Source organism: Orycteropus afer, unplaced genomic scaffold (genome assembly GCF_000298275.1).
Source record: "Orycteropus afer afer isolate SDZICR_OR568_19922 unplaced genomic scaffold, OryAfe1.0 scaffold00071, whole genome shotgun sequence".
NCBI classification, from domain to species: domain Eukaryota; kingdom Metazoa; phylum Chordata; class Mammalia; order Tubulidentata; family Orycteropodidae; genus Orycteropus; species Orycteropus afer.
Window position 1 is genome coordinate 11,267,543 of NW_006921658.1, and position 22,592 is coordinate 11,290,134.

Consider the following 22,592-nt stretch of genomic DNA (forward strand, 5'->3'; position numbering starts at 1 on the left):
TTACATAACCTCCAAACCATTCAGTGAACTGAAATGGACTGGTATTGGCTTTTCTAAATCAATCATGGTCTATTATGCTGTGAACGACAAATTGAAGAGGAATGGTGTCATATTCATCATCAAAAAGAATGTTTCAACATCTATCCTGAAGCACAATGCTGTCAGTGCTAGGATAATATTCATACACCTGCAAGGAAGACTAGTTAATATTATTATTTTTCAAATGCACCAACCACAAAGCCAAAGATGAAGAAATTAAAGATTTTTACCAACTTCTGCAGTCTGAAATTGACCAAACATGCAATCAAGATGTACCAATTATTACTGGTGAAATGGAATGTGAAAGTTGGAAACAAAGAAGTAGCACTGGTAGTTAGAAAATATGGTATTGGTGAAAGGAATGATGCCGGAGGTCTCATGATAGAATTTTGCAAGACAAATGACTTATGCATGGCAAATACCTTTTTCAACCACACAAACAGCAGCTATACATGTGGACTCACCAGATGGAATACACAGGAATTATATTGATTACATCTGTGGGAAGAGATGATGGAGAAACTTAGTATCAACAGTTAAGGCCAGGAACTGACTGTGGAACAGACCACCAATTGCTCATATGTAAGTTCAAGCTGAAGCTGAAGAAAATTAAAACAAGTCCATGACAGCCAAAATATGACCTTGAGTATATCCCACCTGAATTTAGAGATGATCTGAAGAACAGATTTGATGCACTGAACACCAATGACCAAAGATGAGATGAGTTGTGGGATGACATCAAGATCATCATGTAAGAAGCAAGCAAAAGGTCATTAGAAAGACAGGAAAGGGAGAAATGATCAAAATGGATGTCAGAAGAGATTCTGAAAGTTGCTCTTGAATGCGGAGTATGGAAGGAATGATGAAATAAAAGAGCTGAACAGAAGATTTCAAAGTGTGGCTCAAGAAGACAAAATAATTATTATAATTATTAAATTAATAAATTATTATAATGAAATGTGCAAAGACCTGGAGTTAGAAAACCAAAAGGAAGGAGGATGCTCAGCATTTCTCAAGCTGAAAGAATGAGAAAATCTAAGTCTAGAGTTACAATATTGAAGGATTATGGGCAAAATATTGAACAATGCAGGAAGCATTACAAGAAGATGGAATAAATACACAGAATCACAGTACCAAAAAGAATTGGTCAACCTTCACCAATTTCAGGAGGTAGCTTATGATCAAGAATTAATAGTGTTGAAGGAAGAAGTCCAAGCTATACTAAAGGCAATGGCGAAACACAAGAATTGACAGAATACCCACTGAGATGTTTCAATCAATGCATGCTGCACTGAAGGTGCTTATTCATCTATGCCAAGAAATTTGGAAGACAGCCACCTGGTCAACTGACTGGAAGAGATCAATATTTGTGACCATTCCAAAGAAAGGTGATCCAACAGAATGTGGAAATTATCAAACAATGTATATGCAAGTAAAATTTTGTTGAAGATAATTCCAAAAGTGTTGCAATAGTATATTGACAAGGAACTTCCGTAAATTCAAGCTGGATTCAGAAGAGTTCGTGGAACAGGGATATCATTGCCAAACCACCAAGAATCATGGCCTACCCAAGATGACATATAACCTTAACCAACACAGCTAGCATTACTCTCACCTCACACCTTGTTGTTTGTTACTGTCAGATGTTAGTGCACAAAATAGTCAGATGGAATTTATACTACTGTTTAAAACATGAAATGTCACATAATGAAATAGTTGGTAAGTAAGGAGTAGGTGTATTCCAGAAATGAGGGTTGGAATTAGGTTCTTGGGGAATGACATATCAACTGCTTGCAAGTTCTGCAAACATTATAAGCGGCAGACAATATGGCAAGGCTATCCAAAGATGAAGTGAATCACACTACACAGACTAACTCTATTACATCAAGGGCACACACCAAGACTAGGGAAACACAAATAAGGGAAGGAATAATTCTACCCTGCGGCTACAGCAAGAGAGCAAGGGTTACAAAAGCCTCCCAGAAGAGGTTGCATTTGAACTAGTTCTTTAAGAATGAATGGGAGAAGAAAGAAAAGGGCATCTGGGGGTAGGATGAAGCAGAAACAAGTAAGGGAAGTTAAGAGGAGAAGCCAGAGAGCACAATGTCACCAAATCAAAATGAAACCCACTGTCATTTAATTGATTTAGACTCATAGCAACCCTATAGGACAGAGTAGAACTGCACCATAGGGTTTCCAAGACTGTAAATCTTTATGGAAGCAGACCACCTCATCTTTCTTATGTGGAGTGACTGGTGGGTTTGAACCACTAAGATTTTGTTTTGCAGCTCAATGCTTTAATCCTCCCTATACCACTAAAGATGTCATCAAATCTAGTAATTCACAGGTTATTGATTTTGCCTGTTTATTTTCTTTAAATTAATACTGTCTTTTCTTGCAAATTAACATAAGTTCCTTGAAGGAAGAGAATGTCTTACCTAGCTGAACCATAGTGCTTGTACAGAAAAGGTACCTACATTTTAATTTAGCATATATCCTTCTTCAATTCTAATATAACTATATTAGTAAACTATTATGCTCTATAATTTTAAAGCATTTTTATCTGTAAGTGTCATTTACATTTGTGAAGTTCTTTATTTTGCTTTCTTTTATGAAGTGAATTGTCCCAAACCACAGATTGGGTGGCAAGAGCAGTTATTCCCATTAACCAATCTAAGACCCCACTGTATGAGAAGAGGTCGACTGTGTTCAATGAAAGAATCATTCATGGATTTTCACTGCTCTCACCTTTTCATTGGCCATTGAATGGTACCACCAGAACAGTCGAGTTGTGATATAATAAGCAATGATCACATCGACAGTATAGTGTTCATGAGCCACGAGAATGCAGATGATCCCGGCAGCACTCAGCAGCCAACAGATTAAATGATACCACCAGAAGTGACGAGGTGAATCTGGGCAGTAGAAAAATTAGAGAGTTAGTAAGATTCCCAGAGATGCATTTAATGATTTACAGTCTGTTCTAATGAACTTAAGAAGAGTGATCTATAGTCAGGAACTCACTGGAAGAAAAGTAATCATCAAAAATGAATCACTGTAAACTACTCAGGACTTGTTCAGGTAAGAAGGGGAAACCACTGGTAGGAGATCTAATGGTCATTCATTAGGGATGATCGTATCACTAGATACTCCAGGTCTTGTCCACTGCTAATGAGCTGTTTAACAAGGAAGAGAAAAGAACTGTTTTGTATTAGGTTGGCTGGAATGGGCTTATTCTGGTTCAGGTAAGGACCCTCCTGGAAAGAAAAACAGTTGGGGTCAAAAAGAAAGGTAGCTGTCAATGAAAATAAGAAAAGAAAAGGAGAGAGCAGGAATTGTTTCAGATCTTACATATATTTAATTTTCATTCTCCAAGGGAAAAAAAAGAATGACGTGTGACTAGCAAAATTTTGATTCTTGGCAAATTTAGAGTTACTTCCAATAGCAACCACAGCACTCCCTGTGTAAAGCTTAAAGTAGCCCTGGTGGCTCAGTGGTTAAATAAATGCTCAGCTGCTTAACCAAAAGGTCACTGGATTCAAACCCACCAGCCACTTCTGAAGAAAAATGTGGCAATCTGCTTCCATAAAGATTACTATAGCTTTGGGAAATGCTGGGTCAGTTCTACTAGGTCCTATACGGTTGCTATGAGTCAGATTTGAGTCAACAGCACACAACAAGAAGTACACGTAAAGCTTGGAGTCCCTGGGTGGTACGAGTGGTGCTCAGCAGCTGAACCAAAGATTAGAAGTTTGAGTCCACCCAGGGGCTTGGAAGAAAGGTCTGGTGATCTACTTCTCAACAATCAGCCATTGAAAACCCTGTGGAGCACATTTCCACTCTGACACACATGGGGTCACCATGAGTCCAAGTTGACTTGACAGCTGTGTAAACTTTAAGATTCCTGGCCATTCACTTACATATTTTAGGCTCAGTGAGGGCACTAAGAAAGTCACCGCACTGATCCACCATAAGAGAGAAGTGGAGTACTCACGTTAAACACAATCATATACCTATTTCTCACACATGCTAATGACATGGATAGAGTTTCAGCCAGAATTTGTCTCCATAATTTGGACAACTGCTTGTTTCTTTTTCTAAAATTTTATTCACAATAAACATAATCCAGTAAGTTGAAATTTATTTCATATTTGACTGCATTTACAATCATAGTGAAATTACTTTCAAGAATGGTTGAATAATGCTTTAGCCTTGGAAACCCTATAAAGCAGTTTTACCCTGTCCTACAGGGTTGTTAAGGAGCTCTGGTGGTGTAGCACCTAAGGCATTTGACTGCTAACCAGAAGGCTGGCAGTTCAAACCCACCAACCACTCCTTGGAAGGAAGGTTGGGCAATCTACTTCCATAGTGATTCTGCCTCAGAAACCTAAGGAGAGGTTGCTATGAGTCAGGTCTGACTCAATGGCAGTGAGTTTGGTTATTTTTATAGGGTTGTTATAAGGAGCTCCAGTGGTACAGTACCTAAGGCATTTGACTGCTAACTAGAAAAGGTTGGTGGTTCAAATCCACCAGCCACTCAGCAGAAGGAAGATGGGGCAATCTACTTCCTTAAAGTTTTCCCGCCTCAGAAACCCAGTAGGGGTTGCTATGAGTCAAAATTGACTCAATGGCAGTGAGATTGGTTTTGGAGTTTACAGGGTTGTTATGAGAAGGAGCTGACTAGATGACAGTGGGAGGTCTGTTTCTGATGGTGCAGAGACAGGCCTAGGTCCCCTTTCCCACTCCCCTTAGTGTGAGAGTAGAAACAAGGAGAAAGGTGCAGAGGCCCTTAGCCTTAAAGTCAAGTATAATGAAGCCCCACAGTTAACTACTCTCCCTACTGTAAGTCTGTATATTGCATTTAAAAAGGTAACAACATAGAAGCTATACAAGTCTCACAATATTAAAAGACTGTAGTTCATCTACTATAAACCCAAACCCTCTGCTGTTGATTCCAACTCATAGTGACCCTATAGGACAGAGTGGAACCGCCCCATAGGGTTTCCCAGGCTGTAATATTTACAGAAGCAGAGTATCCTATCTTTCTCCCACAGAGCAGCTGGCAGTTTGAACCATGGAGCTTTTGGTTAGTAGTCAAGAGCTTGACGCTACCAGGGCTCCTTCATCTATTATTTAAAAAAAAAACAACAAAAAAACAAAAAACGAAAAACAACCAAACCCACTGCCACTCATAGCAACCCCCATTGGGTTTCCAAGGCAGTAAATCTTTATGGAAGTAGATTGCCTCATTTTCCTTCCACAGAGCAGCTGGTAGGTTTGAATGGCCAGTCTTCTGGTTAGCCGTCAAATGCTTTAAGCACTGCACCACCAGAGACAGAGAATCTCAAATCTATCTTATTACCCTCAGAGCGGAACTTAAACCTAAAACTCTAAGCAATCTATGGGGCAAGAATTTATTTCTGTGTAACTATTAGACAAAGTTTGATATCTACAGTACCATCAGGTTATCAAACTTTGTCTAATAGTGATGCAGAAATAAATTCTTGCCATTAGGTTAGGATGGACTGATGAAAGGCCAAGGAAAGAGGAAGGAGGAGAGAAGAGGGGAAATTTCTTTCTGCTAGTCTCTGCCTAAAGACTTCCTTTATAATATGCTAAGAGAATTGAGATAAATGTCTAAAAAAAACTCACTGAGTTGGAGTATCTTGGAACTAATTCAAGAATGAAGGTTAGCACTGACCACCTTTGCAAAAAAATGAAGGAAGTAGCATCACTACTTCAAAAGGATTTTGAGATAATGGGCTTAAATACAAAACCTCAGAAACCTGTAAAAATGGGATCTGCTAGGCAGCTAAAATCACATACAACCCCACAATGGACAGTGCATTATTCTGGCTATTGAAAACTATCAGACTATGAAAAGATCTTATATAATGAGAATTAACCATATAAATAAGGAAAGATATTTCACATTCTTGCCTTTATGTTCAGATGGAGAAAGACAATCTCTTAAGAAAATGATTGGTAGTGGCAAAATGTTCCACAAAGACCCCTACTAAAGCATAGTAAGTGGTTGAAAAAAATAAAATGGGAATAAAGTGGGACAAAGATAAATCTAAAAAGGGGAAAATATTAGCTGAATTATTTGGAATGACAGAATGAAAGTGTCCAACAAATAATTCAAAAGTCTTTTACTTTTGACCTTAGAATGCAATAAACATAAGTTCTTCCTAGTTCCAGTATTAAAATAGCTTTGTGAGGCATGCAAAATGCTAGACAGAAGCCAGGGCCAAGTTTTATTTATTTGTTTATTTTATTGCAGTTTGGGTGAAAGTTCACAGAGCAAATTAGTTTTCCATTCAACAATTTATACACATTTTTTTTCATGACATTAGTTGCAATCTTCTAAATAGAATAGCATTCTTACCACTTCCTGCCTGTGTTCCCTGTTCTCATTTGCCTATTTTTCCTGCCCCTTCCTGCCTTCTAAACTTTGTTTTTGGGCAAATGCTGACTGTTTGGTCTCATATAGTTGATTGTTCTGGACAGTATATTCCTCGTGGGTGTTAGGCCAGGTTTGAATGTTGTCTTAAGGGCCATAGTCTTGGGGTTGCCACCAGTCTCTATACGATCAGGGCCAGGTTTTAAGCCTTCAGTGTTCAAATAACTTATATATAAATATATAGATATTGTTCATAGCTACCAATACCAATAGAATAAGGACTCCTATCAGGGAGCTCTGGTAGCATAGTGCCTAAGGCACTTGACTGCTAACCAGAAGGCTGGCAGTTCAAACCCACCAGCTACTCCTCGGAAGGAAGGTTGGGCAATCCTACTTCTGTAGTGATATTGCCTCGGAAACCCAAGGAGGGGTCGCTATGAGTCGGGGCAGACTCGATGGCAAATAACAACAACAACAACAACAATCAGTTTCAAGGCCTACAGTTCCCTCCCACTATAGCAATGAATCAGTAAGGTGGGAATGAGCTATTACTTACATTCTTTGATGAACAAATAAGTAAGTGTCAGCACAACAGTGTGACCGCTGAAGAGGAAGTCTCCACACAAGATATGTGATCCCGTTATGGACAATCCACCGCCAGAAATCAACCGTAGAATCCGTTCCACTTTTGCCTGAGAGTTTCCGTTGAGCTGAATGACACATGAAGATTAGGAAGGGCATTTACAAACTGATAAAATAATGTCATAGCCCAGATTTTGTTACACCTAGAAAGGGCGCTAGCTTTTAGTTTTATTTATTTATTTTTAATCTAAAAAATTGAAAAGACTCCAAGGAGGAAGAGAGGGAAGTTCCTCAGATTGGGTTTTATTCATTGTATTGGTGAGTTTTATTGACAAGTTTTAAATTATTCAGCACATTACTAATAATATGTTTTGGTGGTATTGTGTCCTTGGACAAAGCTTTTAAAAATATTAATAACCAATGACTTCACCATAGCTATGAGCTAAAAAACAGGTCAAAGCTCCTTTCTCTCCTTTTTACAAGGGGGACGTCAAGGTTTTGGATGGTTAATATTTAATTCTGCCGCATACCACATCACTAATATTCTGCAGTATATAGGTTCCTTGTATTAAATGGAAAACCCAAAGGGTGTGTATAGCTTTATAAGGTCTGATCAATCATTTACAGTTAAAAACAGGAGCTGCAACAAATTAAACAGGTTTGAAAATGGTGGATTGGTGAGGTAATAGAAACTTAAAAAAATGGATACTTTCAAAAGAAAAGCATCCCCAAAGAAGTAACCTGTGTGCTGTGGCAGGTGCTCAGGAGAGAGCTCCCTTGGTCAAGGGTGTGGCGGTCCCTAGAATTTACTGTGATGATATGAGAGGTGTTATCCCATGGGGAACAATGATGGGCTAGAGCTGGACTTTCAGGCAATGGCCAAAAGATTATATCCCATTAGAATTTAAGCATTACAGGAAGGAGTAGTAGACTGAGTTTGTCAAAATGGTAGGCAGGAAAAATCAGAATACTGAAATGTTGAGAGGCCAGATGGAGGGACTCAAATCAACTTAGTACAAGGGAACTAAGACCTGCTCATAGGCTTAGAAAAATCAAAGAAGAATGACACTCAGAAAAATATTGAGCAATAGAACACAGGAGAAGAGAAATAAGAAAGACTCTTGTTTTTAGATGCTGTGAGTAGATTTCAACTCATAGTCACACCATGTCTTCCCCCAGAAGGTTTTCTATGCTTAATATTTACAGGAGCAGAGAGCCAGGTCTTTGTCCTGAGGGGCCTTAGGGTGGGTTCAAACCACCTTCCTATTCACAGTTAAGCGCCTAACTGTTGCACCACCTGGACTCCTTAGAAAGATTATTACTGACTATAAATTTGAGAGCTGGGTGACAGGTATGTAACATGCTGCATAAAGAAAATCTATGCATTTTACCAAGAATAAACCAAAACCAAACCTACTGCCATCGAGTTGATTCCAACTCATGGTGAGTGTAAAAGACAGAGTAGAGCTGCCCCCACCATTTCCAAGGCTGTAAATCTTTATGGAAGCAGACTGCCTCATCTTTATTCCATAGAGTGGCTGGCAGCTTCAAACCACCACATTTGGTTAGCAGCCAAATGCTTTACCCACAGTGCCACTAGTGCTCCTTACCAAGAACAGATAGTCTTTAAGTGAAAACATGCCAAATCTTAAGAGTTTGTACCTTGAAAATACAGGATCTAGAAGGTAATATAGGATTCATATTCTAGCACGACCAGAGGGCTGTTGATAGACTGCAGCACTCACTCCAGGCATATTACAAAGTACAGCTATAGGCTTTATCAACTCAGCTATGTCCTTCAGGAACTCCTTGTCATGAGATTGATATGAACCACTGTCAACACTGAGGTCAAATACAAAGATACATACACTCTGTCCTGGCCATTGTGTTCCCAGTTTTAAAAGCACACATTATTATTATTATTATTATTAGTTTTTATTGTGATTTGGGTGAAAGTTTACAGAGCCAAATTCATTTTCCATACAGCAGTTCACATACACTTTGTCTCATGGCATTGAGTGTGTTTTCCCACAATGCAACAGCTCTCTTCCCACTTCTTCCCCATTGTTACCTCTTCCCTGTGTCCTTCCCTCCCATGCACCCCTGCCCCACAAGCTGTCTCCCTGTGCATACACAGCCCTTCTATTCTCCCATGATTGTAAAGATTTCCAAGGAATGTATCTACCTAATGTAAATGTTCAGCCCATATGCCTATCTTTTTTTTTGGCTGGGAGCCATAGGAGTGAGTTCAATTCCAGACGTGAAGGACAAATAAGGGCCATATTCTCAGGGGTTCCACCAGGCTCTATCAGACCAGCAAACCTGGTCCCTTTAAATGGACACATTATTCTTAATTTAAAAATTGTACTTTTTTTTTTTTAAAAATCTTCTCACCCATTCCAATTCGATATTCTAATTTTCAAGGACAGAAACACTTAAAGCCATCAGCCCTTTTACTGGGGGTCCAAAGGTATTAACTGGGAGCTAAATAAAGCCACACATTTATCTTCTTTTCACTTTCAGCTGAATTGGTATGTGGAGATTTTCGATAGCAGTTGATTCACTGTATCTTTATAGAGCACAGGAAGGATTTGATATCTTTGTCTTTCCTTAGTCCTGAATTCCTCAGTCCTGTTTACTGCTACCAAGAGATGTCAGATCACACTCAGTGTAAATGCTAAATAGAACCTCAAGAAAGGAAGAACAAAAGAAAGGAGAGTAGAAAGAAAACTGGGAAGAGGAGAGAATAGTGAAGGTTACGGTTAATGGGTTAATTTTTTTTAGTTCTATTCTAGTTCACTGGTACTTCTTCACACATCACATGAGAGTCTGTTGTTGTTGTGTGCCATCGAGTCGGCCCCAACCCATAGCGACCCCTTCTTGGGTTTCCGAGGCAGTATCACTACAGAAATAGGATTGCCCAACCTTCCTTCCGAGGAGTAGCTGGTGGGTTTGAACCGCCAGCCTTCTGGTTAGCAGTCAAGTGCCTTAGGCACTATGCTACCAGAGCTCCTACATAAGAGTCTAGTTCCTATTTATTTTCTCCTTTTCAGACACCTTTCTATACCATTACTGGATGTGGAATTGAATATACAGAAACTCAAGAGGAGAAGCTTCCATTGAAATAACTAAAGCTATTTTGAGCCTTCTTAAGTGTTCCTTAAACTGAGCCTTCCACATACCACTTCCACAAAAATAAAATAGGTACCTACCCAAACCCACTGCCACGGAGTCGAATCTGACTTATAGTGACCCCTCGTTGGGTTTCCAAGGTGGTATCACTATGGAAGTAGATTGCCCAATCTTCCTTTTGAGAAGAGTTTAACTTGGCTGATGCCAAAGCAGAAATTTTACCATCTACGCTGTCCCTTTGATAAATAAGAGAATTTCTTTGTTCTTGTATTTCCCAGGAAGCTTCTCAGGGAAAGGGCATGTAGCTCTCCCAGCTTAACTTTCTTGTGTGTGGCAAAATGGGTTTGAAGCACTGAATCATTACATGTAAGCCTTAATAAGTGGGCCAAGATTAATATAAACACACTTTGAAGAACACAAGTTTAGTGGCTGCAAACCAAAGTATGTGTTGGAAGTTGAACCAAATTGTAAGCAAAGGATTTAAAGTCAACCATGGGATAAATGAGGGAGAATACAACTAGAAAACTGTGACAGCCAAGGTTTTCACCAAGGGACCTATCACTGGGATAGTTTTTGTGATGATCATATATGGTGAGTTACAAATTTAATTAGCCATCAATTACTAGATCTAACATCCTCCTAAGGATTTCTGGTGATACAGTGGTTAAAGCACTCATCTGCTAACCAAAAAGTTGGCAGTCCAAACCCACCAGCTGCTCCATGGGAGAAAGATGAGGCAGTCTGCTTTTATAAAGATTTATGGCCTTGGAAACTCTATGGGGCAGTCTACTCTGTTCTATAGGATCGGCACAAGTTGAAATAGACTTGATGGCATTGGATTTGGTTTTGGTTTTAACATCCTCCTCCCACAGTAAGTGGTTTCAGTATACATGGTTTTGTCATTGCTCATATTCACAAAGGGCATTCTATAGTCAGGAACAAAGGAGACAGGTAGATTATATAATAGCCTTGTGACCACAAAACTCTAAAGAGCTCTCAAAGTCAGCTCATGAATCAAATTTAGAATGTAATTCTGTTCTATAACACAACATAACCTCCAGTCAAACAAAGTTGTGTTTGTTTTGTTGCTGTTAGTTGCCACTGAGTCTGTTTTGACTCCTAACAACCTTGCATACAGCAAAATAGAACGCGGCCTGGTCCTGTGCTATCCTCACCAATTATTGCTATGCTTGAGCCCCTCACTGTAGCCACTGTGTCAATCCATCCTGGTGAGGGTCTTCCTCTTTATTGCGGACTCCCTACTTTACCAAACACTTCTTCTTTAGGGACTGGTCCCTCCTGACAACATGACCAAAGTACAAGAGACAAAGTCTTACCATCCTCACTTCTAAAGAGCATCCTGGGTGTCATCCAAGACAGATTTGTTTGTTCTGAAAATCTGTGTTTGCTTTAGTGAACCACAATTCACGTACCTATAGCCTGCTTAGGCTTCCAGAAGAGGCTCTGACATGAACATGTGATATTACCAAAGTTTCCATTATGTTATTACATAGGTTAGCTATCCAGCAGTACATTTACTGATGTGGTTTCTGAAAATTGTAACTCTTCCATGCAGAACAATCTTTAATTTATTTCCTTTTTGTAATCATAGCAATTCACCTCTGTAAGTTTCATCCATTACTTGGAAGCCTTCATTTCTGTGGCCATTTTTCCATTTAACACGTCACAATAACCCCTTAGAAGTGTTTGTTATGCTTCTGGACTCCTCCCATGCCTTAAATTAGTTTCACGAAAAATCAGCCAATGTTTAAATTCAATATGTACACTGTTTTAATTACAGACACTTTATGCTTTGATGACTTTGGAAAATTATAGCTTCTCCAAACCACACCTATATTTGGTGAGAGAGACTGTTGAGTTCTTTGGAACAACTCTATTTTTCCTTCCACCTCAGACATCTGCTTGGTGTTCAGTAAAATGTTAGACTTCACTCCCTTGTCTAGAAAACACATGATTTGCAAATTTCCATTTTATGAATCAGGGCATATTGGGGTCTCAGATGATCAACAGCTTTTTGGAGCACTGGCTCTTAATTGGAAAAACTGATAAAAACTGCTTAAGACAGTTTCAGCATACATGCTTGTACCATATCTTGGCAAAAGATCACCCCATCCTTCTAGGTGCTCAGGGTAAAAACTTTGGAGTTATCCCTGACTTTCTCAAAACCCACTCAGCATATCCTGCTGATTCTATCTCCAAAGTGTATTCAGAATAGGACTTGTTGTCGCCACTTCCACTACCACCACCAAAGTTCAATTTCTTACAATGGGCCTGAGGCCCATGGGATCTGTCACTTGCACCAGCCTGACCCTTTACAACTCTACTCAGCCACGCTGGCCTCCCTGCTCTTTCTCAAACCCACTGCGACTAACCTCTCACCCCATCAATCTGCTTGCTGTCTCATCTTGGTTCCTGCCCAAATGCTTTCTTATTAGAGAAACCTTGCCTGAGGTCTCTATCAAATAATTACTATCTTCCTATTCTCTTTCATTCTTACTCAGCTTTATTGTTTTCATCTGACAATTACTTCACTTATTACCATCTGACATATTGTGAATTCACATTTTTTTTTTTTAATAAATATTTTTAACCATCTGTCATTTCCCAATAGACTGTAAGCTCCAGGAGGAGAGGGACTTGACTTTGGTCACTGCCGTTACCTTAATAGGAGCTCTGGTGGTGCAATGCCTAAAGGATTTGACTGCTAACCAGAAGGCTGGCAGTTCAAAGCCACCAGCCACTCCTCGGAAGGAAGGTGAAGCAATCTACTTCTGTAGTGATAATGCCTCGGAAACCCAAGGAAGGGTCGCTATGAGTTGCATAGGACTCAATGGCAGTGAGGTTTTTTTTTTTTTTTTTTAATTACCTTAATTTACCTCATATATAGCAGGAACTTAATATTTATAGAAGAGACACAAGAGTGAATGACAGAGAAGGTAAAGAAGGAGAGAGTCAAATAGCCAATGATAATTTTCAGCAAGAATAAAAAACAAAATTTTATGCACAAAGATATATATTTTATGAACACAATTTCTTCCCCCCAAAATCTGAAGAAAAATAGAAAATATGCTAGATTTTAGTAAGCACATATAAAAGTGTCTACAAAAATGTATGTGAGCATGTGTTCAATAAGGTTTCTTGATTTGCTCTGTGGGTAATCTAGAGGTACTTACCTTTGGAGCACACTGGAAATGCATTCCAGGCACAGGGAGAGTAGTGACATACATTGTAATACAGCGATACAGGTATAAAGTTCCGATGATAAAAAAGAATCTGCGCCCCACGATTGACCTAATGGAAAAATAGAGATGGAGGACAAACAAGTTCACTGGTTGTTTTCGTTCCAAATGAAATATAAAATAATGCCAAACAGAATAAAGAATAACTTAATACAGAATGCATTAACAAACCAACCACAATTTCAGAGTTTAAAGGCTTGTTTGTAAGCTGCCCACCCCTACAATTCCAACAAGAAATTGCACTGCAGTTTTCAGAAATGAAAAATTATATATTTCAGTAAATCTAGGTGGTGTGGGGCCCAGAAGGAATGAGTCTCAGAAGGGAGCTAAAGTAGACTAAGGGCTCTAGAAAAATCACTTCTAAAAAAGTCACTCTTTGCCAGAGAATTCAATGAGCCTTTCTACACTTGTAGTCATTCACTGCGTTAATGAAACCTTCTCTTGGGAACCTATCAAAGGTATAAATGAGTCGTGGGCACAGAGGAATTCACTAATGAACCAAGGTGATATTACATAATTGGACACATAGGGAAATGTGCCAAACTCATTTGACCTAAGTTACATAAGGAAGGTTTATTTGGGGACCATCCAAAGGCATTTCAACAACTTGGGCATGAATGATTTTCTCTATGCTTAAATAGATTTTCAAGGAATTAAATTTTGAAGAGGTCCAAAGTGTCCTCAGATAGTTAAGGACAGTGAAGCTATAAACCAATGAATTTACTCTGATTTTATTCAACCTTGATCAAGATTGTTGTTGTTGTTATGTGCCGTCGAGTCGGACCCGACTCATAGCGACCCCTCCTTGGGTTTCCGAGGCAGTATCACATGGAAGTAGATTGCCCCATCTTCATTCTGAGGTGTGGCTGGTGGGTTTGAACCACCAGCCTTCTGTTTAGCAGTCAAATGCCTTAGGTGCTACGCCACCAGAGCTCCCCCTTGATCAAGAAAGAAAGGCAACACAAATAAAACAAAAATCCCACTAGTCCCTTTTCACTTTTTATTTTTCTGTGGAGATATGTGCTTGACTAATATTAGTCCTTTTTGTTCATGACCTGAATCCTCAGCCTAAGGCAGAGGTCCCCAGTTGTTGACTTTGAGTACACTGTTCTCCAAAGGAAGGCCTCTGCACATCTGCATCAGTGCCGCATGGGTACCTGAATGGGCATGAAGGGTTCTGAGTAGCCTCGTTTCCAATTATGGAAACCTCTTTTCTCTTGTGTATTTAAAAGTCAGGTCTATAAGGTCTTGACTATGGAGATTTAAGAGCTGAGTGGTACCACAGGAATCTCATAAAGCTTTATGATTAGTAGTTAGTAACTCCCATTTTTGTTGGTAGTATTGTTAGATGCTGTCAAGTAGGTTCCATCTCATAGTGACTACATGTACAACAGAAGAAACAATGCCTGGTCCTGTATCATCCTCACAATCATTGCTGTGTTAGAGCCTATGCTTGCAGCCACTGTGTCAAGCTATCTCATTGAGAGTTTTCTTATTTTTCTCTGACCCTTTACTTTATACCAAACATAGTGTCCTCCTTCAGGGTCTGATACCTCCTGTCCAAAATAAATGAGATGCAGTCTCTCCATCCTCACTTCTAAGAAGTTTTCTGGTTGTACTTCTTCCAAGATAGATTAATTCATTTTCTGGCAGTCCACGGTAAATTCAGTATTATTTACCACACCATAACGTAAAGGTACCAATTCTCCTTAGATTTTCCTTCTTCATTGCCCAGCTCTTGCATGCGTAAGGTGACAAAAAATATCATGGCTTGGGACAGGAGCACCTTAATCTCATGTGACATCTTTGTTTTTTTCTTTTTTAAAACACTTTGAAGCAGTCTTTTGTAGCATTATGTCATTTGATTTCTTGACTGCTGCTTCTATGGGCATTGACTAGGGATCTAAGTAAAATGAAATCCTCAACAACTTCAATATTTTGTCCATTTATTATGATGATGTTTATTGGTCCAGTTGTGAAGATTTTTGATTTCTTTATGTTAAGATATAATCCATAGTGAAAGCTATAGTCTTTGATCGTCATCAGTAAATGCTTTAAGTCCTCTTTACTTTCAAGCAAAGCTCTGTCATTTCATCATTGTTAATGAGTCGTTCTCCAATCCTGATGCTACGTTCTTCTTCATATAGACCAGCTTCTTGGATTGTTTGCTCAGTACATAGATTGACTCATCTGTCAGTTTGTCATACTGTGGTGGCTTGCATATTGTTGTGATGCTGGAAGCTAAGCCACTGGTATTTCAAATAGCAGTAGAGTCAACCATGATGGACAAATTTTAATAGAACTTTCAGATTAAGTCGGGCTGGGAAGGATTGAGTGTTCTACTTCTGAAAAAACTGGCCAGTGGAAACCTTATGGAAGCAGTGAGAACACTGTAATTCTTCTTGTATATAAAACAGGCACATGACTTATTTTCAATTTTCTCCAAGATTGTGGTTCTAACATGGATCAAGTTCTAATTCAGGTAACTGTCAGGACTTCTAATTTAAAGACTTATGTACAAATATACGTGTTAGCTGCCTGTCTCTCCAACAGTTACTTTAAGAATATTCCACAGGGCTCCTAGGGTCAAAATACAAGAACACCATCTAGACTGGTAGGTGAAAGTACTTATTTATTCCAAGGCATTTCTTTCAAAGGCTTTCTATTTTAGCTCTGACTCTTACGTACTGAAAAGTAATGGATAATTAACAGTGCGGAGTCTATCCTCTAGGTTAAATGAAATGCGATTCACCTTCTGATTCAAGCCCAGACCCCAAAAAGTTCTGTTTTGGATGTTGTTTCATGCTGTTACACAAGATAAAGCAATACACAGGAATTACTATGAGTCAAGTATATTCATTCCAGTCTTTTAAGTACAGCTGGACACAGAACAGAAAACTTTCTTAAAAGATGAAACATGCACTCTGAAGTGTTATTTAGAGAAGGAACTACTGTTAATTATTTTATTTCTCTAGCTTTGAAAAATGCTTTTAAAAAAGAGAGCAAGTAGGATTTCCTATGTAGCTGGGATATTCAAAACAGATAAAAAAGATTATTCCACTAATTACTAAAATATAAGATCCAATTATAGCTCAAAAGTAAAGGGGCAAACTAGTGTCTCCCTGACCTCACCTCCAATATACACGTTTTTTTTATGCTGAGTTGTGATAGTAACATCCTTAAAATGTGTAGCCCAGCTACGGAATCATGAGTTTTGATATACTAAAATTTAAGGTAGTAACAGGGAGGCAGTTAACAATTACCCAGATAAAGACTTAAATAAACTGAGATGAAGACTATATTTCAGGGTGGAGACCCTGTTAACTTCTCTTTTCATGGACATATGAATAAAGCCTTCATCTAAATTAAAGGAGACAGCAAATATCTGTTGCCCAATCAGGCTTTCTTATATTCAGTGTCTATTCCACATACTAAAAAACACTCAACTTCAACAAATGTATTCTTTGTTTTTAATGTAAAGTATGCTAAGTAAAAGACAATTGAGAACTGTGATAAACACTCTTGAGATATATAATGGAAAATGCTTAGGAATGGCTTCAGCTTTTTAGAATAAGTTTTCAAAACTATAAAATTGCATTTGGGGAACTCTTTAGCAAAGACAGAGTGAATTCCTCTAATCTCAAACCAACAACCAATTCAAAGACTACAGCATAAACTCTCACTTCTAATACGACTTTGGCATTCATACTGAAGTTCCATTTGATTTCTAATTTTCTTAATTGTATTCACTGAATTTTGCTATCTCTGATGTCAACTGCCCCCCAGTCTTCAGCTCAAAAAGGACATGGTCAGTCTTATTCTCTACGGAAACTTATTTTTTTTAATCCTTTAGTTGTAAGATCAACATGGACTCTTACATTTTTTTAAATCCCCAGTTTATGGTTTGCTCAAATTTACATTTTACTTGATTTAATTACTAGGATCTTAGTAGAAAACAAATTTCAAGTGATGAATGAGATGAAATTGAGGGGATTTATTTATTTATTTTCTGACCAGAGGCCAGAATTCACACAGGGAAGCAGAAAAATGACCACTCCAGGGCTTTGTCCAATTTTTCAATGTCTTCAAAGTAAAAGTACCTGATCTGCTACTTCCTGATTTCTGCCATTTCAAAATGGGAAGACTGAAACCAGTGAACTAAGTGCTCCTTTGTGCTGCCCTGGGAGAAGCAGAAGGCAGGTTTACTTTAGAAATCTAAAACCCAAACCACATAGACCCAGTTCTAAATTCAGTTTCTTAAACAAACTCTTGTGACTGGACTGCCAATAGGGAAAAGGAAAAGAAATATCAAATTTGAGAACTCTTAAACAGAGGTGAACCTTAAAGCATGCTATTGACTACAGACCAATATAGCCCATCACATTATAAGGAATGGAGAAAAGAATTTCCTATCCTACTCTTCCCTTTCTGTCACGAGCCTGAAATAAAACAAACATAATACAGTGACTACAGTGACAGTTATTCCTTTTCAAGTCTCTTGATGTATCATATAAATACCATAGTGTCAAGTTCTTATAATCTAGAAATGTACCTTGAATTCATTAACTCTGAATCACCCACCAAAGCATTTGCTACATTCACACAGACCTGCTCAATAAACATTTATTGAACACTGAATGAATTTATTCAATGTGGTAGCCTTTTCTGATGTTTCCTTCCTTTCACCAAATACCTCAATAAAACTGACTTTATCAGATGAAACTGATAAAGATAATTTCAATCATATATCTGCTCACTTAAACTAATAGCAAACCCCAAAGAACATATTAGACCTACTTACTTGTATCTCAGAAACAGCCACTGGGTAATCCACAGTCCAACTAATATAATCCCATTTATTTCTGATACAGAAAATGCCCATTTCACTCGATCAATGTAATCAAAAAACTTGTCTGGGAGTGGAGGGCTGAGCTCCTTGGGAGGGACCCTCTCATGTACAACTGTAATCATGACAGTTGTCAAGACCAAGTTGAAGAGAGCATACACAAATGCAATGCCTGTTTTCCACCATTCTAGGGGAAATTTGTTCCTTGATTCAGTGGGCATTGCAATTTGAACATAGTCTGGGTATTTTTTGGTACCCTTTCGCAGCCCGTTGGATAAGCTCTTAGGTTTACCATTGCCATTTTTGTTCTCTTCTTCAACAGGTTCAGCAGGCCTTGTATAAGTGTTTGTAGGGTCGTTGGTTTGATTTTCCATATGTTCCTCAAGTTTTGCTGTCTCTATGATATCCATTGTCCTCCACTCTTTAGCTCAAAAAGGAGATGGTCAAGCTTTTATACTCTGTAGACTTAACTTTTTAAAATCTTCTATTTCCAAGATCAACATGTACTCTTACAACTGATTTTGTTTTCTAATACAAAATGTAGACAATCAGCCATACTGTTTCTCCCATGCAGTGATCTGTTGTACATTTGCTGAATTCAAGAAAGGCAGCCAATTCTCTTTCCCCAAAAGATGATACTATCCCACCTGCAAAAACAAAACAAAACCATGTTCAGAAAATGTGCTTATCTGATCATCAACCACCCAAAACAATACCATTGTCAAAAAAAGAGAAAGAAATACCAAAGCCATTCACTTTACAAAGAAACCATTAGAACAAAGTTAAAGCTGCTGAGATCAAGTTTATTTATAAAATATTGAATTGTTTTATCTTGGAATTTTTGTCTCTTGTTGGGCTGATGCCAATATAAATAGAAACATTCTGACAAACAAATCCCTTTAAAATTCTTAAAATTCCCTTTAAAAGTCAGGACCCAACATCTCAAAGATTTCATCAGACACTGTTACTCGTTGCTAACCATGAAGTACGTCATAATAAGCTAGAACCAGCCTCGAGTTCACATCATTCCTTCCTAATGCTGCAGCTTTTTTAAATGAACCTTAAAGAATAAAAATATGTGATGAATTGCTTGCATGCACTGAATAACTGCTACCACGCATTTGTCAAAATTGTCATTTTTCTATTATAACAAAACTAGAGTCTTTTAAAGAACACATTCAAGTTAAAACTACACAATCAAGATATTTAAAATGACTCTGCCTCAGTTCATACTTTCATATTCAGAGATGCACACCATCCATAAGAAGAGTTGGCAGTCTTCAAAATGATACTGTGATAAGACCCACAAGTCAGCTATGTCTCATTTGGGTATAAGAAGAATCTTAAATGATAAAATAGTTTACTACAATTGACACAGAAAATTAGTTACAACATTTTGATAGGTTATGAGCCACCACAGTTTTTACCAAATAACAGAAAGTGCCATCTAGAAGACCAGTTCAAGGCACTTACCACAATACTGATGAGGAAAAGGATGCCTTTAGCTTACACTCCAGAGGCTCCAAGGGCAAAGACTTTTTTATAACACAGAGCACCACCATCAACTCTTATACTTGCTGGCAACACGGCCCCAGCTGTTCTCAATTTAGGAAAGCAGTATTTTAGTCCAGCTAAGGAATCCAGCCACCTGAAGAGGTTTTCAAACCTCCTAATTAGTCCCCACCCTGAGTACTCCATACAACTTAAGCATAACCCCTCACATCTTAAAGGCCTGCCTTTCAGGGTAACTTCAAGAAAAAAATAAGAGGAAGGAAAAACTCAAAGTTGTGACAGCTAAGCCTTTATTTAATGAAAGATAAATGAGAACGTTAAAGTGGCATAGTCTCTATGTACAGGCAATTTTTTTTTTGCAGTTGTGGGCGGCGAACAGATCAACCACATGTGTGTATTGAGTACTTAAACACTCTAGTGCTGAGGAATACATGAAGGGAATTCAAAGATATTTTTTGCAAAAAAGACCTAACCTGAACTTTTACTCAAAGAGCTTGTGGACTAACTGGAGAGACAGAACTAAACAAGAGAATTACTGAAGACTGAAAAGCATATTATGAAGGAAGGAAAAGAATGAGGTGATCACTAGATAAAACAAGAGGTTTTAACTGTAACTTATCTCTGCTCCCCTGACAAGATGTATGCATGGAAAAGCGCTGTTCATTTCTGATGAAAAGAGAACATGAGAAATGTTGGCCTGGCAGAGAAATGGAGGATTACTGGAAGAGGAAAGGCTAGGAGGTGGGCAACACCTAGGAGTTGTTAACAAGAATTGTAGACATATCATCTTTCTTTTGTCCCTTTGAAAAGTCCCCAGCTACGAACACATTAGCAGCAGGATGTGAAAAGACCAAGTGCCCTCTTTGTAAAACAGGACTGACAGATTTTCTCTGCAAGATAAATCACTAGCACAATGTTGTGGGAACAGAAGTATGACAGAGGTGCCTTAGTAAGAAGATATTTTCAAAACAAACCTTCAATAGCATGGACTACCAGTTCTAATGCTGGTATCAAACCTCAAACTCAGCCACTGCTAAATTACCAAGTTTATCCTAATCCACTCAGAATTTTGCCAAACTATCATCCAAATTCATGCCAACTTTACTACTCCACATTTGCTCCTAGCCTGGTATTCCTATGTGGATGAAGCTTGTTACTTTGAAGCACAGTTTCAGCAGTGGGCACACAGATGGTCTTTAGAAGGTAGCCATCCAGTTCTAGAATACAGAATGTAGAACAGGAGCAGAAAATTCAATTAGTTATCTTTTTTTTTTTAAAGAGGAAGCACTTAGCTACTCATCTCATGGGACGACTATGAGGATGACTGAAATAATTAACTATGAAGAGATTTGTACTCCTGAGAATAAGAGCATTCTATGAATGCAAAGCCCATTTACTGTCATTAGGGCCAGGATTGATATTTTCCCTGGGATTTCGTTAAGAAGATGTGGTAGTTAAGGTTATGTGTCAACTTGGCTGGGCCTGGTTTTGAGTGGCTGGGCAACTGGATGCAGTAACTCCCCATGATGAGACTGGTAATCAACTCCATGCTGCCTTAGGGATGTGGTCTGCTTCCAGTATATAAGAAGACACTGTGAGAAAGGTCTCTAAGCTTTTTGGCATGCTTGGAGCCTGCATGTAGCTAAGTCTTCATTCAGCAGCCTGCCATGTTGCCTGCCGATCTTGGGACTATTTCTGGACTTGAACTAGGGGCCTGCCTTGTTGCTTGACAATTTTTGGACTGTGCCATTTTTTTTGTCGACCTTGGGTTTGTCAGCCTCAGTAGTCAGCAGCTGCCTGAGTTAAGAGATGCCTCCAGCTTCAGTGGGCTAGAAGCAAGAGGCAGAGCTGAAGCCCAAGGTTGAGGGGTCTTCACCAAGCCCCTAGAACCAGCACCTTGAACTTGTACTTCTAGCTTCCTAAACTGTAAGAGAATAAATCCGTTTGTTAAATCCACCCACTTGTGGTATTTCTGTTGGAGCAGCACTAGAGAACAAAAACAGAAGATTAAATACACAAAGCATACTCATCATGTGTCAAACAATCTTGGGATTCAATGTCTGTTATCAAGGTGATGATTACAGTAAACTCATTCCTATAGTGATCCTTTCCTACCAGTAAGTGTCTAGGAAAGTGACAAAAGCTATATAATATTTCCATTCAGTGAATGGCAATTCCATTAGTTCATTTATTTACAAAACAAATGAAGAGCTTTCTAAGACATCTTACATTGCAAAATGCTGAAAGTTAACCTAGATAATATTGAAAAAAAAAATTAAAGATCTCTATAGACTAATCTCCCCTTTAAGGGAAAAGGCAAGAATCTGAAAATTTCAGAGATGATATTGTTTTGTTGGTATTTGTTTAAAGAACTAAGTATGATTTATTCTAGAGTGAAAGGAAGGTTAAAAATAGCAAATGACTTTAATAAATACATCACAACATAAGAAAAAGAAAAGATATGATCATCCTCAGTGAAGTGAAAAAGATATTTGATAAAATTCAACATTCATTTGAATTTTTTGGGGAAGATGGGGTATTCAAGAATACAATCAGAGTTATATAGCTGGATTTTTCAGTGCCAATATCACAGTGTATGTAATATTAAGTCTAAGATCTACCAGTGAAAATCTTCTTTTGTTTTCACCCTTTTCTTCTAAATGAACTTTAGAATCTTTTCTGTCAAATTACAAGAAAACACATTTAACAGACATTATTGTGCTTCTGTATCTTACTTCTATTATTTTAAATTGCTTTAAAAGTTCTAGACAATAAACTAAAACAAGAAAAAGAAGACAACAAGTAATTATTGAAAAAC

The 22,592-nt window shown here is 38.3% G+C and overlaps 1 protein-coding gene across 1 annotated transcript in view; it reads right to left on the minus strand.

Moving 5' to 3' along the window:
• Window positions 1-18,672, minus strand: part of SGMS2 (sphingomyelin synthase 2) — a 20,279-nt gene extending 1,607 nt beyond the window's left edge. Inside the window, exons 1-4 of the mRNA XM_007940772.2 lie at window positions 18,218-18,672; window positions 13,351-13,468; window positions 6,999-7,152; window positions 2,788-2,954 (exon numbers count right to left, since the gene is read on the minus strand). Coding sequence (XP_007938963.1) covers window positions 2,788-2,954; window positions 6,999-7,152; window positions 13,351-13,468; window positions 18,218-18,672 — 894 coding nt within the window. The remainder of the gene's footprint in view (window positions 1-2,787; window positions 2,955-6,998; window positions 7,153-13,350; window positions 13,469-18,217) is intronic.
• Between the last annotated feature and the right edge of the window lie 3,920 nt (window positions 18,673-22,592).